The 19,881-nt window shown below is 44.5% G+C and overlaps 1 protein-coding gene across 3 annotated transcripts in view; it reads right to left on the reverse strand.

The window, feature by feature from the left end:
• Positions 1 to 19,881, reverse strand: part of EXT2 (exostosin glycosyltransferase 2) — a 134,019-nt gene that overhangs the window by 18,543 nt on the left and 95,595 nt on the right. For all 3 annotated transcript variants that reach the window (XM_057747959.1, XM_057747957.1, XM_057747958.1), the window contains one exon: positions 17,457 to 17,623. In XM_057747959.1, coding sequence (XP_057603942.1) covers positions 17,457 to 17,623 — 167 coding nt within the window. The remainder of the gene's footprint in view (positions 1 to 17,456; positions 17,624 to 19,881) is intronic.

The following is a 19,881-nucleotide window of genomic DNA, read 5'->3' on the forward strand; positions in this document are numbered from 1 at the left end:
TTACTTATTTATTTATATCCCATCTACTTCCAAAAAAATGATTTGGGATGGCTTACAACAAAAGGTAAAAACTAGAATAAAGTCCAAACTCTCAAAAAAGACGATGTCCTCAATAACATTTCTTTAAATATCCAAAGTTATTCCACCTATCTTAAAAATATTAATCCTGCTATCAAGTTCTTGAAAGGCAATCCAACGGCAAGCTAAAGTCATAGTCTAGGGATGGAGAGATTTGGGTGTTCCTATTTATTAATTCATTTACACATTCAACTCTTAAATACTTACTGAGCTCCCACTATTTTTTTTAATTAATTAATTAATTTATTTATTTATTGGCTGTGTTGGGTCTTCGTTGCTGCATACGGGCTTTCTCTAGTTGCTGCGAGCGGGGGCTACTCTTCATTGTGGTGTGCAGGCTCCTCATTGTAGTGGCTTCTCTTGTTGTGGAGCACGGGCCCTAGGCATGTGGGCTTCAATAGTTATGGCACATGGGCTCAACAGTTGTGGCTCACAGGCTCTAGAGCACAGGCTCAGTAGTTGTGGCGCATAGGCTCTAGAGCACAGGCTCAGTAGTTGTAGCACACAGGCCTAGTTGCTCCGTGGCATGTGGAATCTTCCCAGAGCAGGGCTCGAACCCGTGTCCCCTGCATTGGCAGGCGGATTCTTAACCACTGCGCCACCTAGGCTGCGCCACCTAGGAAGTCCCTCCCACTATTTTTTAACTAAACATTTTATTTTGAGACAACGCAGATTCAAAAGTTGTAAGAAATAATGCAAAGGTATCCTGTGTACTCTTTACCCAGTTCCTCCCAATGGTAATATTTTGCAAAACTATAGTGTGCTGTAACAACACAATATTGACAAGGATACAGTCAAGATTCAGAGCACTTCCATGATCATGAGGGTCCCCCCTATTGACCTTTTATAGACCCTCCTCATTCAGGTTCCTCCCGACAGCGCTAAATCTATTCTCCCATTTCTACAATTTTAAGAAGGCTGTGTATCAATGGAGTCATATGATGTGTAACCTTCTGGGATGAGCTTTTTTCACGCAGCACGCTGCTCTGTGTATCTATCAGCATGCTGAGCAGTAGTCCATGGTGTGGATGGACCACAATCTGTTTAACCACTCACCCTCTAAGGGGCATCTGGGCTAATTCATTTTCTGGCACTACAAATGAAGCTGCTACGAACATTTGTGTACAGATTTTTGTGTGGGCATCAATTTTACGGCCTCTGGATAAATGCCCAAGAGTGCAACTGCTGGGTCCCATGGTAGTTGCATGCTTAGTTTTTTAAGAAATGGCCAAAACTGTTTTTTTCCGGAGTGGCTGTACCATTTTATATTCCTACCAGTAATGTATGAGAGATCCGATTTCTCTGCATCTTCAACAGCATTTCGTGTTGTCACTATTAAAAAAAAAGTTTAGCCATTCTGATAGGTGTACATAATTCTGGTTTGAATGTGCATTTCCTCCACGGTTAATGGTATCAAACACCTTTTCATGTGCTCTCGGCCTCTGCAGGTCCTCTCCAGTGAAGTAACTGCTCCTGCCCTTCACACGTTTTCTAACTGGACTGGCTTTCACGGTTGAGCTTTGAGAGTTATACGTCCTAGATGCTCTGTCCGACGTTGGGTATGTCGCGCACAAATATTTTCTCTCAGTTTGCAGCTTGTCTTTTAATCTTCTTCACAAGGCCTTTCACACAGCAAAGGTTTTAAATTTTGATGATGTCCAATTTATCAACTTTTCCTTTTATGAATTATGCATCTCTCTGTATAGCCCTAGATCCTGAAGATTTTTCCTCCTTAAGTTTTTTCCTGAAAGTTTCATAGTTTTACGTTTAAGTCCATGATTCACTTCCAGTTAATTTTTCTATAAGGTGTGAGGTTTAGGTCAAGGTTAAATTTTTGCCTATGGATGTCTAATCTGTCCTGCACTATTCATTCACAGAGCTGTCTTTCCTCCATTGAACTCTGGTCAAAAATCAGTTGTCCCCAACTATTTTTTAGGACTGTCTTACACTTCAAAGAGTGAATACAAAAATAAAGCATATATCTTGTAACTAAGGAGCTTACCACTTAGAAAATCTAATGACATATGCATAAAAAGCTAGAGGTGAAAGAAAGCAAGGATGCAGGAAAAAGTACAAAAAAGAGTTAAGTTGGGGGTGGGAAAGCAGGGAATAAGGAAAAAGCTTCATGGATTTCATTTTAAGGAGAGAAAGGAAAAGAAAGTTAAATTACGAAGTTAGGGCTGTGATCCCTATTGCCCCCAACCAGGTAAATAATTAGTACAAAATTTTACTCTTTGCTCTCTGTCTAGCAGGCCAACAAGGAGAAAACCAGATTTCTTCCTCTGAAGGCAAAACACAGAATGGTTTAACTTTGAAAATCTCCTGATGATTTTACTCATAGAAACTATATATAAGAAGATTCAATGTCCAATCACATTAAGTTCACTCAGTCAATAAATATTTACGGAGCACCAACTATGCGTCAAGCACTAGGCATACAGCACTAAAGCAGTCAAATACAGTCCTGCCTGAATGGGCCGCGCTGCAGGGGAGCCTGTCCATCCAGCCCCTGATCTACGCAGTGGATGTAACTGGTGGCCTCGGTTATTCAAAGTTAGCCCCTTCCTGCCCCTTCCAGGAGCAGTGTCAACATGTGATCAGGACCTCTGCCCCACCCCTCAAGTCTTCAGCCCAACCCCAAAGGCAGGATGGAAACCTAGAAATTTTACTTGTAAAGGTTGCCGACTCTTGATCTAAAGCAGCCAACAGACAAGCAGCAAATATGCTGCAATCACGGTGAACGTGAACACTACACACCACTTCTGGAGCACCAAGGAATAAATCTGACCTAAGAGGGGAGCTGTTAATACCACCACAACCAGCTCACCTTGTTTTCCTGAGGTTCATTCTCCCAGCTGTTACACTTCTAGGGTTAGGGGACTGCGCCGTTCCTTTAAAGTTTTCTTTCTTTTTGTTCTTCCAAAACAGGGAATTGCTATGTCTAATGCAACAGTACGCTGTCTCAAATTCACGATTTTGCAAGCAGCTTTACCACTGGCAGTGAACGGTGCAGCTTCACACTTGGGGACCACACAACAGAATTCTGCTCTGAAAGCTGCAGGCACTGCCCTCCTGAGAGAGCTGTGGGGGGAGTTCTGGGCCTGGATGCTGTCGTGGCTTTCATTTCCCCTGGTCCCATGCCAAGTCCTACCCACATGCCTCCTTTATGCATCTCTATCAACATCAAGGCAGATGAGCAGCCACGCAGGACAAACTCCCCACCCCCACGTCATAAACCAAATCCTGAAGCTCTGGATTCCTGGAGCAGCCAAAGCCCGCAATCAACCCCGAAGAGACAACAGGCAGGTTCTGGAACAATAACCCGCCACATATGGACCCTCTCAGGGCTGGAATATCACGGCAGTTATCTCCTTCTCAATGGGGGCAGGGAAAAGGATGGACTCTTTAAACCTTCAAGAGTCCCAACACCTCTTTAAAATAACTACCCCACATCACAAGCATTCGTTCTTGAGGCACAGAACCACGGAGCCAGGCGGGCCTGTCGCTGCTGCGGACAGGAAAGGTGGCGCGGCGTGGCGGGGGCGCACGGTGCAGGGGGAGTGGAGGGGTCAGGAGAGCTTTCCTCACCGGCACCACCTGACAAAATAAGCCTGACTTCTGTGGGGCGGGAGTCTGCGAGGAGACGCCCTTCAACGGCCCGATGCGCCAGAGGGCAGCACGCTCCCTCCGCTTTGGGATCCGGAGCCCGAGGCCCACATTTGATGTTTCATTAATGGCTAGGCAAACGAATCCTGAGCTTGCTGTTTTAATTTGCTCAGTGGGGAAGGAAAAAGTGTCACTCTGTTGTAATTCCCAACGGGGTGCTTTTTTAAACCATCAGATGTTATTTCAATGCTCGGCAGACATATTCGATTTCCTTCCCTTAATATTTGTTTGACTTACTCTTCGATGGGGACTGGGTGCTTCTGAAAGGCTCCGAGAGGTCAAACCTCACTCAGTTCTCTCAGCACCTCCGTGGGCCCTGGCCGGCCGCGCGGGGTCCGCTTTCAGCAGCTCGTGCTCGGCGCGACACACCCGCAGCGTTCTCCCTCCCGGCCCCGCGAGTCTGGGCGGTGTAAACCAACGCCAGCGGCAGACAGGACAGACCCAACAGAGGATGCAGGTCTCCTACAGCCCGGAAACGGGGAGCCTCAAGTGATGTGGAGAAGACCCCACGGAGGTGATTCTCTAGGAAGAGTGACTCCCCTCCGGCCACAGCCCTCCTCATGCCTTCGTGAGGGAGCCTCTGACGGCACCTCACGGGCAGGGACACTCACAGAAAGCTGTTCGGCTTGCTCCCTCTCCTCAAGACAGGTCTCCATAAAGGCAACTCTTCACGTACTTAGGAAAGAGAAAATGGAGGTAGAGATAGACAGATGTCTTTTCAACAGTCAACACTGTACTGATCTGCGTGGTGGCCAGGCCCAGAAAAGGGGCTCAGAGGGGAACTGTCACTCACTCAGATGTACTATGCAAGGCTCAAAGAGAGCTTCCGGCCATCCGCTTCTTCAGATCCTAAGTGAAGAAGGCACTGCACGTCCTAGACATTTTTTAGTTTTCAAAAAGCTCAGCTTTGGCAAAATGGTTCTAGCTCCTGAAACGCATTAGCACAGACCCAGCACAAAGGCTGATGCAGAGCAGCTCGGGCGAGGTCTGAGTCTGCGCACGCCCAAGACGGCCCGGCTCGCCCGGAGGCCCGGTGCCTGCAGCCACGGGCGCTCCCTCCGCTCTGGCTCCACGGTGCTCTGCTGCTAGTCCACCGTCCAGAGAAGAGGAGGAAGCACCTGAATTTCCAGTCTTTCCAGACAGCCACTAGGTCAGACCGCACGAAGGCTCGAGAACCTGGGTCAGCCGAGAGACCGAGGACTGGAGATCTATGATGCTGGTTCCCGCTGCAGACTGAGGTTATCTGCTCCAGCCACGTCCCTTGCCCCTGGGCCCTCCTTTAGGGACGTTGCATTTTTATCGGTGTTGGCTATAAGCACCCAGTCAGTGCCCTGGGTGAAACCGAGGCATACGCCTGCCTGTCACAGGGCCCAGGACAGGATGAGACAGGTGGCTGCTCGTACCGAAAAGAAAACCCTCCCTGGATCCCCAACAGCCCTGGGCACAGTTTCAGATCCAGGACTCTGGGGCTCAAACCGAGGAGGAAAGCAGCTGATCCTCCATCAGAAGGCTCATAACCGCAAGTCTGTGGGAAACAATCCTGAGACCCAGGCAAGACTCAGTACCTGCAGCACGTTTAACGGCAGACAGCTCAGAGGGGGACAAACAGAAGGGCAGAGCTAGCCTTTTTTCTTTTTTAAAAGTTATTCACTGGCTTTTAAAAAAGGTTATTACCAAGTCTAATTCTATGATAGGGGTTTCCATCTTTCTGCTGTTCTAGCGAGAAGAGAACAAGTGGGGTAGTTTATTTAGAATCACAGAACACATCGTCTCTCCCACTCTCCCTGGATGAATACATAGATTAGCTTTATATTTGACTAATTCTGTTTAAAATGTAAGCGTTATATAGTCTCAGCTCTGGAATTCTCCAGTTAGCCAAGCTCCCTCATCACCAATCAGATCTGAGCTATGGCTAAGCCTGGCTTTCCCTTTCCCTTGGTTCTCAATCCAGATGAACATTAAGCTTACGGATTCTCCACTGCCGTTATCTAACTGGCTTTCCCTGTCTTTCAGTCTGTCATCTCTGATTCATCCTGTGATCTGACTGCCTGGACCACATACCTCTTTGCAAACCTACGACACCTCTTCACCACCTTCAGCTTTTCAGCTCACCTCCTAGCCTGTCCATCAGCTGGCCCTACACGGCCAAACCAACCTAGCTTCCAATGTCAACACAAACACAATTTCCGCCCTCATCACACCAACTGGCCTATGGCTCCCCTGTGTGACCACACATACCCAGCTCCTTCTAACTTGGGTGCCTTTCCTCTTGATGCTTCCTACAGCAGGACCCACCCAGAGTTGGTTTCATGTCCTCATGAAAAACAGTGGGACGCTCCACACCATTTTTCCGTCTTCTCATGATTCTTTGCCATTACCTTGGGGAGTTGGAAACAAACACAAATAAATTATCATAATCTATTAGCACCCAAGAGGTTTAACCAGCCGCTACCATCTAGGGGACGCACAGGCAGTAAAACAAAGGCATCAGCATTTTGTGCACCTAACAACATACAGTTGCTCTTAGTCAATTCCCATCCCCACATGAAATACTGACTTTATAACCAGTATTATTAGCCAAGAGTGTTTCACATCTCTCAGGTGAAAAATGTTCAACACTTAAGTGCTGCTAATAATTTTTATGGTTGGAAATGAGGATCAAAGTACGAAAGGAAAAATAAATTCCCGAGTTCATACATTCAGCCAAGTCTGCATGGCTCATTTTCTGCCACATGTTTTAAACGGCCTCTCCTAAAGGCGGGGGAAGGGAGGAGGAACAAGCTGCATTTTATTTCCCAGCTCTTAGGTCTGAAATAAAAGCAGACAGACTTGGGGGGAAAAAAAATCAAACATTCAAGTAACACTATACACTGCTACTGTTCCCCCAGGAGCTCCTTGCAAATGAGTATCAAGAACTCAATAGATACTTTCCTGGTAAAATACATAAACAGATAAATAAATTATCCCAGGCTGAAAAGAATCTCCACATCTGGTAGCTCACTAGAGCTTGTCAAACAAGTCAGAAACACGCAGGGCCACAGAAGATCATTCTTTCACTCCTGATTTCGGGGTTGGTGAGGGAATGTAACATTTCCCAAAGCTCTTTGCCTTCCAACAGGGAACATGACCTATTTACACAGGCAAATGGCCACTGTGTTTTCTCCCATTTAAATAAATAATGATGCCCAGGCATTAGGTTTTGAATCCAAATGTCTGTGGGCTCAAGTCACAGACAATGGAAGAAAAAAGGCCTTTCCTATAGGTTCTGGCCTTTCATTCCCAAGAACTTACTAGGGTGTCCCTTAACGGGTTGTATTCAATGTACATTTAACACCTTAGAGAAGTAACTTAACCTCTTTGCACCTCAGTTTTCTCGGCAGTAAAGCATGAAGTGACAGGATGGTCTCTGAGGTCCCTTCCCCTTCTGATGTCCAGTTTTCTTTAAAACAGAGCTTTCTGCCTGGGGTGCTGTGCATGGTAACAGGCCTGCAGAAATTCGGATCCTCTCAGCCAGGTCGGCACGGAGGCCGAGGTGGGGCACACCCAGCACACAGCCTCATCCGGGGACGCGGCACCGCGTTAACACGCCCTGTGTGCGCTATGGTTTCGCAGAGGCTGGCTGAGCGCTGCCGCGACGGCAACAACTTCCTCCAGGAAAGGGATTCTGGAGCTCATGACGGGCAGCCCAGGCAGACCCTCCCCCATCATTCCTCTTTCATCTCTGGGCTCTGACATGAAGCCACCTTTCTTTCTCAGAGCTCAGGCAGCCTGCCATCTGCGCGCTGCCTTCAGCCTCTGCTCCAGGGCCCTTAAGCAAGCCGTGGAGCCTGCTGCTTTAAAATGGTCTCTGTCGGGACTTCCCTGGTGGTCCGGTGGGTAAGACTCTGCACTCCCAAAGCAGAGGTCCCAGGTTCGAGCCCTGGCTGGGGAATTAGATCCTGCATGCATGCCGCAACGGAGGGTCCGCACGCCGCAACTAAGGCCAGGAATGGCCTAAATAAATAAGTACATTTATTTTTTAATAAAGGTCTCTGTAAAGTGGTGCTTCCAACCCTCTAACAAAAGCTCTGCTTTAAAATGCCTTGTCCTTTGTGAGACACATGCGGGGACCCTGGAGCCTGAGCCTGTAGGTCGGGCCTCAGAAGAGGCGTCAGCAGAGCCATGATCAGAACGGCCTGGGGTCAGCACACTCTCCTCCACTAAGGCAGTGGCTGTGCCCTGCCCTTCTCTCCCAACAGGCTGCTGGCATTGCCTCCACATACCTCGCGATCCTCACACAGACCACCGCTCTGGATTTCACAGGACAGGGAAGGAGTCTGACACGTTTTATGCACAGAAGTTGGATACTTTTTCACACGAACCCACACCTTATACATTTATTTGCCTGTGCTTCTGATCCCTTAGATTCTTTACATCTGAGGGATTTTAGGAAGTCATCCGATCTATTCTTCAGCTCCAGGGAAGACTAAAACCACCTTAGACACGGGAGGACCACTGGCTGCCCCTTCCTGAAAAATTCCCAAAGGGAAAGACGCCTCTGTCTCTACAGATTTCTCTAAAAAGGCTCTAGAGCCACAGTGAGAAAGGCCTGCTGCACAGTTTCCCTTTGATTCTCACATATGAAATACTGTGTTCAAACTATTTTTTATTTAAACTAGGATAATGAATTTAACAACTACAAAAATGATAAAGGCTACAGACACACACACACACACACCCCCCACCCCCACAGACACACACCCACCCAGTCCCCCCACAAAGACACACACACAACCCTCCCCCACCCCCACCCACACACACCCACCCCCCCCACACACAGCCCCACCCCCACCCACAAGCACACCCCCCACACCCACACACACCCACTGCCCCCCACATACAACCCCACCCCACACACACACACACAGCCACACACCCCCACCCTCACACACACCCACCCCCATACCGACACACACCCCCCCACCCCCACACACAGACACACACACACACCAACCCTCACACACACATCCCCCCCCACACCCACCTCCCCCACACACCCACACACACACCCCCCACCCCCACCCACACCCACCCACACATACACACCCCCACCTCCCCCACCAACACCCCCACACCCCCACCCAGCCACACACCACACACACCCCCACCCGCACCGACACACATACACAAACACACCCACACACACACCCCTACACATTCACACCCCCCCACACACACACCAACCACACACCCACACACACACCCCTGCCCCAAACCAGAAGAAACAAACATGCCTATTTCAGAGAATAATAAGGAGGGGGATATTTTGGTTGTATTAAAAGTGCCAATGTACCTAACCTTACCTAATTGACCTAATAATATCATTAAATCTACAACACCAGAATGTAGACTCTTTTTAGGGGCACACAGAACATTAACCAAAACAGACCTTTTACTGAGCCATACAGTCTCAATAAATTTCAAAATAATGAAATCATATGGAGTATATTTTCTGACCACAGTGGAATCAGATCAGAACTCAGTAAGAAAAAGCTAACTTTAAAACTGACAAGAGTAAACAATATACTTTTATACAACTATTGGTCAAAGAAGATATTACAAAAGAAATTAGAAAATATTTTAAACTTAAGGATAATGAAAACATGACAAATCAAAACTTGGGAAGGTACCTAAAGCAGTAATTAAGGAGAAATTTACAGCTTTAAATGCATATATTAGAAAAATAAATATTGAGATCACTGATCAAAGCTATCAAGTCAAAAGGTTAGAAAAATAACAGCAACTCAAACTCATGAAATTAGAGGAAGAGATTAATCAAGAAAAGAGTAGTTAATGAAATACAAAACATACACACTAAAGAAAAATCAACAGAATCAAAAGTTGATTCTTTGCAAAGAATATGACAGTGATACACCTCTAACAAGGCTGATAAAGAAAAGGAGAGAAAACAAAAATTATCAGTATCAGGAATGAAGAAGAGCCCATCATTCCCAATCCTACAGACTTTAAACAATAACAATATTATGATTTCAGAGCAATGCATTTCACATTTAGATGAAATGAACAGAGTCCTTGAAAAACACAACTTACCAAAACTAACACAAGAAGAAACAGAAAGTCTGAACAGTACTACAGCCATTAAAAAATCTGGGTCTGTTATAAACATACTAGAGTGCTGGCTGAGAATAAAAGGATGTGGAAAGAGGGTAAGAAAGTCACAAACATGAGCAAGCTGCAGAAGCAAGAATGCGGCAGCCACGCACCTTCCTCATTCCTTACGCACATACACATCAATCTGTCTCCCCTCCTTTTCCAATTTGATATAAGAATTCTTGCTATGATTTACTCTGTACATACAATGTATATAATTTATATAATTTATATAACAGTATTCTTCAGATGTGTGTGGTTTCCTCAGCTTCTTGAGTCTGTAAGTTTAATGACCTCTGGTAAATTTTGGAAGCTTTCAGCCATTATTTCTTTAAATATGTTTTCTGCCCCACATTCTTTCTCTTCTCCTTCTGGGACTCTGATGACATGAATGTTATATCTTTTGCAATTGTTCCACAGGTCCCTGGGGCTCTGTTTTTTTTTTTTTTTTTTGTCAATCTATTTTCTCCATGTTTAGAGTGGATAATTCCTATTGATTTACCCCTGAGTTCACCAATTCTTTCCTGTTATCTCCATTCACCTATTGAGTCCATCCAGTGAGTTTTAAATTTTGGTTACTGCAATTTTCAGTACTGAAACTTCCATCTGGTTCTTCTTTATATCTTCCGTTTCCTTGCTGAGACCTTCTATTTTTCCACTTGTTTCAACAGTGCTCATAATTGCTTATTAGAGGATTTTTTTTTATGATGGCGGCTTTAGCATCCTGGTCAATAATTCCAACATCTGTCATTTTGGTGTTGGCATCTGCTGATTAAAGTTGCAATTTCCCTGGTTCTTGGTATGACGAGTGATTTTGGATTGTGTCCTGAACATGCTGAGTGTTACTATGAGACACTGCTGCCTTTTACATTTTCTATTTTAGCAGGGAGTTTAGGTTCAGAATGCACATCCAGATCCACTTTTGTGGGCTGTGGATTGAATATCAATTTAATTTTCAAAGACTATATCATGCTATTCTGGTCTGCCCAACTTGGGTGCTACCCGGAGGCTAATTTGAAACCTGGGCAGTATCCTACACCATAATTTATTTTGCAAAGCTTCTGCTGTGTTGATCCTAGTCAGTTTCACGCATGGGCTGCTTTAAAGGGCGAGGGGTGAGAGTGTGCCCAGGACTTCACACACAGAATCCCTCCTTCCCATAACCTTCCCTCCACTCTCTAGCTGGGAAGGGATGAGGTGCTGCCTCTTTGCTACCTGTTGTTTGGTACAGGCTGGGGATGGTGGACAGGACCCCCTCCCCCTCCCCCAACACACGTACACTATCTGCAGCTGCTTGCTCGCTGACATTCAATTCATGGAGAACGTGGACTGTCACCTGGGTTCCACCTCACGGTTTCCAGAGTGGAGAGGGGGCAGGGGAGGAGCCCCACCTCTGCTCCTGTCTCCTGTTAGTGCAGGGTGGGGATGGGCAGCAGAGCTGGGTACAGTCACAGCAGCTAGTTGGCAGGGGTACATATGGCTTCTCTCATGGTGTTTGCCTCGTATAGAGTGGGTACAGTCAAAAGGGCTCCATCTGTAGGGCTGCCCTCTTCCCAGTCCTTACAAGAGAAAGTGGGTCTTCTTTTCTTTTCTTTTCTTTTTTTGTTCTCTGTTTTCCGTGTGTTCGTTTTTATCTGTAAGTGCCTGTAAGTGTCATGGCCTTCTCTAGCACTGAGGCTGGGGTACACAGGAGGGAGGGAGGGAGGGAGGCAGGAAAGGAGGAAGGAAGGAAAAAAATCCAAGGGAAGTCACTCCCTTAACCCCTGAGGACCCTGGGCAGTCTGTCTTCTTTTTCCAGGAATAGGATGGAAAGTGCTTGCTCAATCTTGTCCAGAACCGGAAGCCTATAATTTATTAAGTTACAGAATATTAAGCAGAATTGCAACAAAATTAAAGGAATTAATAATTACCTAGAGATTGATATTATGACTATTGGGACTTAGTGTCTCCCCTTCTAGGGAAGGGAATGAGAGGCCTTTATAGGTTTAAAGGGTAGTTGCATCTTCTTAGTGGAAGAATAAGGTTGTTACCGTTGTTGTATGGAAGTTCAAATACGCGTAGAAGGGTGTGTCTGGATGCTTGGGAGTAGCCAAAGGGGTAGACTGCGCTGGTTATACAGCTACTGACTTGCAGCCCCAAGCCCCGCTTCTAAATTCTGCCTTGTGACACTGGGGCTGAGACTGCAAATGTCTCACCTTCGCTAGGTGGCTCCGTATTATGGTCTATCAAGAGGGCACGCTAGAGACAGACTGGAAAACTGGAGAAAGGAATTACTTTCTGTTTTGCCTGCTTTTCCTGACAGTGTGGCATTGCACCCCAGCAGGGGCAGGTGGTTCTGCAGAGGCTGCCAGGTGGTTCCAGCCTCTTCTGGCAGAACCAGCCTCACCTCGACCCCTCGGAACTACTAGCAATAGCCAGCCAGTGGCCCCACCTCACAGGTCTAAGGCTCAGCCACGGGGGGTGAGGGGGTGGGGTGGGGTGTCTCTTCCATGCTTCTAGGTTCTAATAACCCCAACCTCTTCCCTCTGTTCCTCCCGTCCTAGGGGTGGTGGAGGAGGAAAGTGCATGGCTGCTACACTCTTGCTTCTGCGGCTTGCAGAATCACAATCATAGCACAGAATATATCCGTCATCTGAAAAGTTCCTTCTTGCCCTTTTGTTGTCTATTCCATCCCCTACTCCTGGCAATATAGTTTTTTCCTACTCTAGAATTTCACACACAGAACACATCAGTAAGTGGTCTTTTGCTTATGGCTTCATTCCCTTAGTATAACAATTCTGAGATTTATCCATGTTGTTGCATATATATCAGTAGTTCATTTCTTTTTATTGCTGAACAGTATTCCACAGCACAGATATTCTATAATGTTTCTCCATTTGCAAGCTGATATATCTAGTCTTTGGATCTTACGAATAAGGCTATGGAACACTGAGTACAAATCTTCGTGTAGACGTATGTTTTTATTTCTTTTGGAAGCTGAGTCATATGAAAAGTATAACTTTTTTTTAACGTTATGAGAACCTGCCAAACATTTTTCCAAACTGGTTGTAGCATTTAGCACTTTTACCAATAATGTATGAGAGTTTTAAGTTGCTCTACAGTCTAACCAACACGTGGCACTATCAGTATTTTAAATTTTACTTACTCATTCTACTGCATATATAGTGGTAACTCCTGCGTTTACTTTAGAACTGCCCTAATGACTACGAGGTGGAGGGTTTTTTCATATGTTAGTTTATATCTCTATATCTTCTTTCATGAAGTAACTCCTCAAATCTTTTGCCCGTTTTAAACTGACCTGTTTTCTTATTATAGAGGTAAGAGAGTTCTTTACATATTTTGAAAATATTTTTCCCAGTCTATGACTTGCCTTTTTATTTTCTTAGAAGTGTCTTTTTAAGTGCTGTTAATTTTGTTGAAGTCCAACTTGGTTTCCTTTCTAAATCATGCTATTTGTCTCCTACTTAAAAAAACAAAAAATCATTGCTTAGCTCAAGTACACTAGAACTTTTCCCAATGCTTTCTTTAAGAAGCTTTATAATTTTAGTTCCTACATTTAGGGCTAGGATCTATTCTGAACTGACATATGGATATCAAATTGCTACAGCACCGTTCAGCGGAAAGCCTGTCCTCCCTCTATTGAACTGACTTGGGTCTTTTGCTGAAAACTGAGGACACGTGTGGTCTATTTCTGGACTCGTCATTCTATTTCATTGATCTACATGTCTAAGTTTACACCAATACCATAGTGTCTTGATTACCGCAGCTTTATATAAGTCTTAAAATAGGTAGTCCTGCAAATTTCTCCTTCTTTCTTAAAATTGCTTTGGCTTTTTCAGGTCCATCGTGTTTCCATTTCAATTTTAGAACTAGCTTGTCAATTTCAATTTTTAAAAAAGCCTTCTGGGATTCTGACTGGGTTTGTTTTGAATCTATAAATCAGTTTGGGGAGAACTTATACCTCAATAATAGTGAGTCTTTGGATTCAGACTTATGCTACATCTTCCCATTTATGAAGTTGTTCAATTTCTCTCAGCAATGTTTCGTAGTTTTTATAACCAGCACAGTCTACCCTTCCCCCTTTTTTGTAGTTTTCACTTAACCTATGTGGCACACATTTTATTAAATTTTTCCAGTGACCTTCTCTACCCCTTCCTCAGGCAGCCACTGACCTTTCCATCACTAAAGATTAGTTTGTATTTTTTATAACTGGAATCATAAAATATGTTCTCTTTTTCATCTTGCTTCATCCACTCAGCATAATCATTTTTAAATACACCCATGTTGCTGCATGTATCAACAGCGCACCTAGTACTGAGCAGCAGTCTACTGTATCGACACATCACAATTATTCATTCAACTTTTGAGAGACTTTCCCTTCCAGTTTTTGGCCTTTACAAATAAAAGCTACAAGTACAAATACTAACACTTGTATCAGCATACAAGTATTTGTGTATACACATGCTCTGACTTCTCTAAGTAAATCTCTGTGGGAAGAATGGTGGGGTCACATGGTTAGATATATGTTTAACATTTTAAACTCCAAACTGCTTTCTAAAATGGCTGTATCCAGATTATGAGTCACAGTGAAGTGGAAAGGCATGCAGGCCAGAATAGTCGGTCTGCAGTCTTTCACATGCCTGCCGGTGATGAAGATTTCTTCATTCATCAAATACGACTGAGTAACTGCTAAATGGATTGAACTGAGTTAGGCACAGAGGATGCAGCAATGAACAAGACAGCCGCGGTTCTGTCCCTATGGGGCTTACATTCTAGAAGAAAAGCAGACACTAAACAACACACTTCACAATTATTTGTTTACAAAGAGGTAGACTGCTCTAGTCTGGAGACTTTCTGAAAGCTTCTTTTGATCTAAGTGCTGAAGCATGACTAGCAGTCAACAAGATAGATGGAACCCTAACACACTGTGCGAACTGTGACAAAGTAGTTCTGGGCTCCACCGTAACTCCCCTAGGACATAAATTTTTGTTAACTGATTTGTTTATTCTCTTAATCTGTCAAGCCTGCATGAAAACAGTCCTAGGCTTTGGCATTAAAAACTGGGATTGAAGAGCACCATATTCTTCTGCCTCTGACTGGCCACAAAACTGGGCACCCTCTCCAGAAAAGAGCTGTCCCTGCTGAATGATGACCACCACCCTTCCTTGCGAATCCGTGGAATCACGAGAATGACAGCAGCAGTCATGGCAGCAGCAGCAGCTAACGAGGCGTCTCCTGAAGAGCAGAGCTCACACACAGCGCCCACTTACCGAGCGCTGTCCAGGCGGCGGCACTGCACAATCTTATCAAATGTACACGACAACCCAGTGGAGCAGACACTGTCCGTGTCATTTTATATAAGAATAAACTACGACCCAGAGAGATTAAATAAGCTGAACATGGTGACAGAGTAGAAACTTGGGCCCAGGACTATCCTAGCTTTGTTCATAAAATTAATCCCTATGCAAGAAATAACGTCACAATGTGACCCTAAAGCACAGGTGGTAGGGATGCCTGAGGAATGTATTTGTTGTCCTTAGCATCAAGGTAATTCAGTGATGGACAGGGATATGCTGATGATGCTGAGGACTACTTCTGAGGACCAGTAGTCTCTGACAGGGTAAAATCCTCAGGGAAGACAGTATTGTATCACACAAACTTGGATTTACATCCTAACTCTTCTACTTACTTAGCTGTGTGACTGTAGGCAAGTTATCTGACCTTGCTTTAGTCTCAGTAAAGAAGGAGGAAAACAATAACTGCCTTGCAGGTTTGGGAGAAGATCACTAATGTATGTAAACACTCAGTAAATTGACAGGAACATATATAGACAGTAGTTAGGAAAGCTGTTCCTTTTACAGCATCTGGAGAAGACCCCAGTTACTAGAGGTGAGGGGTCTCCCTGCCCCTAGTCCGCTGACACACAATTACTTCTCTGGAGGTAATCTGCAGTAGACACAGGCCATTAGAGGAAAGAGGTGAAGAGTCAAGCTCAGTCCCTCTAGGTTTTGCACTTCCTCTTATTAACACATTTTCTGTTGCTTGAGACAAACCCAAGGTTGAAAGGAATTCATCCAGTCTACCTTTCTTTCATTACACTTCACTTAGACCCACTGAAAATATCAAAGAGACAGCACTTTGTCCATCCTGGCTGCATCATTTGGAATGTTCCCTTTTTCTACCTTCCTTTTATCACACAAAAAAACACATGGGTATAGTCTGAAGCCATTATATGCAATGGAGAGAGAAAACACTGGCAGAAAAAACTGGTTTTTTGCCATGAGTTGGCTAGAGAAATAAGTAGGTAATTTGCTTTTTTAAAAAATGGAAATGACAGTATACTTAAAATCACCCAGCACCCTAGGTGTGATGATATGAAAGACATCTCTATGAATGGAAATAAATCCAGAGACAGGAGTACATGTTTTACTAGCTACTCACATGCCTTTCACTGGCCAGTAATGATATGGCTCAGGGTATCACACATCAGCCTATTTCACAATTTCTTTTACACTCAATGGATATATAAATATATTTTAATTATATATTAAAAACCTGGGAAAACTTGAGCTTTTAATTTTTGGTGGTGGCAGTGGCGGGGGGGGATTCCTATTTCTTCCCTTTAAAATCCACTTTTAAGGCTTAGAAAATAAACTTTTATAATAAACATATGTACCAAATATGGCTTCACTAAATTAAATTTCATAATTTCTTAGAACCTCAAATTTAACAAATCCTGAGTCAACTAAAGAAGATGGTTACCTCTCTCCCCAAGGCAGGATGACTACAGGGGATAAATTTCCCCACTTTCCCCTGTGCCAGCTGTAGCTAATTGATTTGTACACTCTGTTTTGCTTGGGTCTGATACCACCGTTACGCCCCTGCAGCCGGAGGCCTCTGCCTGTCGCCATCATGCATCTCGCGTACATCCTCCCTGACAGGACTCATCAATTCCTATTGCTTTTCACCAGGCCTTGGCTCTGGCACTTTCCCCTGGGGAGACCTTTACTGGTCTCCATACTTAACCCTTGAACCCAGCCTAATCCATCAGCCTTACTGAATGAACGGTGATAGAGAATGTTTCTCCCCAAAGACAGGCAGCCAGCCTTTCCACTTAAAACTCAGAAAGAAAGCCATCAACAGGGTCTGCTTTCTGTCTGTCAGTGTCGCCGGCTTCCTCGCTTATGGACGTTTTTATTGTTGCCGTGCCCAGCTGCTTGAGTCAGGGAAGTGCTATTCAAGGAGACATCAATTAAGTGCTTGTTAAATGTCATAGACACTCTTTCAAAAATGTGCCCTGGGACTCTCCTTGGGAGTTCCCAAAACTGGTGGATGGCGCAGTTGTCATTCTGGAATAGGGTTCCCCAAGGTTCCAGAGAACAGCTTCATAACCCACACTCCCGCGCATGGAGCAGGACCTTTTGGATCCTACTAGAATTTAGAAACTACGACTTTCGAGAATGAAATATAACACTCTTTATTAGGAAGGACAAGCAACCATGGGCAATAAATGTGAAATACGTAAATTTCTGTCTGAAATTCACTGTCTGAAATCTCCTCACCTCATAACCGAACTGCAGCTCATCAGAGGTCAGCATAATGATATCGTCGTCAATAGCCAGAACCGCCTCTGTCTCGATTTCATTGTAAGGGAAGAAACGGTTACTCAACTTGTTTTCAGCAGTTCTCACAACTTTTAATGGAACCCGGATTTTGGGCCACAGAGAATCTGGAAAAAGAAAAAACAAGGTATTTATTACTTTTCTAACTTTTGTGAGGAGATTAACTGGTGAAAGCACTGTATCACAAATAAGATGGAAGAATCAACTCACATCCATGACTCTTGTGAAATCCACATGCAGAGCTGTGTGAGGGGAAATTCTTACAAATGCATTTTTATAATATCTTACACTGTAAATATTTCTATCTGCTCTACATCCTTACAACACTACTGATTCTCAATGTTGTCTTAACCAGAATCCACAAACTGGTAATCCACAAACTCACAATTAAGAGACAGAGAAGTAGAATGACTTAACGAAGGTCATGGTGACAAGAAGAGGAATAGGCGCTGGACTGCCTCATTCTCAGGCCCATGGTCTGAACATGAGAACTCTACCACCTCTGCACAATCCTCCCAGATGGGTACACCCAGCTCAACACCTGCCTGCAGCTCTGCTGGAAAATAACACGTGCTGAAGATGGACGCGCCAACCTCCACCACGCCACCACCAGCAGCTCCCAGGGCTGCCAAACCCACCCCTCACGAAACTGTGGCCCTGAACGAGTTCTGCTCCCTAACTCAGCACCTTATCCCCTTGACAGCCCTGCTCTCCTGCCTCACTGGGCTTGGATTCTCATCATGACCAATTTACAGAGTGAATATCAAATTTCTAGGTCTAATTACGTGGGATTTTCTGGTATACTGAAGAAACACAAACTCATGACTTGCCTTACATTTTTCCCATTCTACTTTGAAATGATTGAAGCAATTCAACCTCAGGTTCCTTAAAGTTGCATTTAGCACAGCATGAAATTAATACTTCTTTGGTACAGGGCCCATGTCCATAGACCTCAGGGTTCTTTACAGAGGGTAGTTTGTCCTTCACGCAATATTTGTCAAATAAGAATAGAAAAGGTATCATACTGCTTCCAAAAACCCAACATGTAATTGCGGGAAGGTCCAGTTTTTATGAGTCTTGAAGCGCCCAAATGCCTGTGGCCACTCCAAAGTCACCATAGTGAAGGAGAAGTGTGACAGAGGAAAAATCAGGAGGAAAAAAGCCTGTCAACCGACTGCAGGTAAAATCTCTTACCTATGTATAAGTTACAATATATCCCTGTAACACATTGTTGGGGTGCTCCAAGGGTCTTGGAAGAGGCCTGTGCAAGTGAAAGGCCCTGTAATTGAGGAAGATATTCACAGTTCTAAATAAGCCTAGCGTCTAAAAAGAAAGCTCAGGGCCTAAAAAGGTGGTCAACTCCAAAAGAAGCATGTTTGGGAAAGGACTGAACTGGAGACCAAGGAAATGATCCTATGGGTCAATGCCTTTTAATCAATACTAAACCTATAGTTAATTATAGTTTTATTTCTGGCCAAGAATTACACAATAAATATCTTGGGAATAAATGGATGGGCATAGGACTGAGAGAATGGAGACCTGAAGTCTGTGTTACCCATGGGGCTCCTAGGCAAGTCCCTTTTCCTCAGGGTAAGAATAACTGGAGAGAGAAAAGGGGACCTTTATTAAGCAACCAGTATATGCTGGATACTTTACAAGTGCAATGTTACTCAATCCTCCTGACAACCGTATGAGGCAGATATTATTTACAAAGTAGGATTTACAAGGCTCAGAGATGTTAAGTAAATTGGCTGGGGTTACAGAGCTAATTAATGATATAGCTAGTATCTGAATCTAAATCTGTTTAGCATCAAAGACCAGATACAACCTGTACCATTTATTGCAGCTTGAAAATCCCATGTTTCTCTAGATCTGGAACAAAACAATCATCCTCATTCTTGTCCCTGTCCTAAGTCTCCAAATCCTTATAAAACATGAATAAGTTGAAATATCTAAAGTGAAGGAAGTTATAGTTCTGCCTATTAGACCAGTGGTTCTCAAACTTTTTGGTGTCAGGATTTTTTTGTGCTCTTAAAAACTGTTGAGAACCGCAAACAGGTTTCAATTATGTGGGACACACACACAGAATTTATTGTATCCTGAATTAAAACCCAGGAAACTGGGCTTCCTAGGTGGCGCAGTGGTTGAGAATCCACCTGCCAATGCAGGGGACACGGGTTTGATCCCTGCTCCAGGAAGATCCCACAGGCCGCAGAGCAACTAAGCCTGTGTGCCAAAAAAAATAAATAAAGCCCAGGAAACTTTAAAACCTAAGAACACACAAGCACACACGTCATCGGCCAGCAGAGTGACGTCAGCCCATGCTGTGCAGCCCCTGGAAAACTCCACTGTACACACGTGAAAA

The sequence above is a fragment of the Hippopotamus amphibius genome, chromosome 9 (genome assembly GCF_030028045.1).
Source record: "Hippopotamus amphibius kiboko isolate mHipAmp2 chromosome 9, mHipAmp2.hap2, whole genome shotgun sequence".
In the NCBI taxonomy this organism is placed as follows: Eukaryota; Metazoa; Chordata; class Mammalia; order Artiodactyla; family Hippopotamidae; genus Hippopotamus; species Hippopotamus amphibius.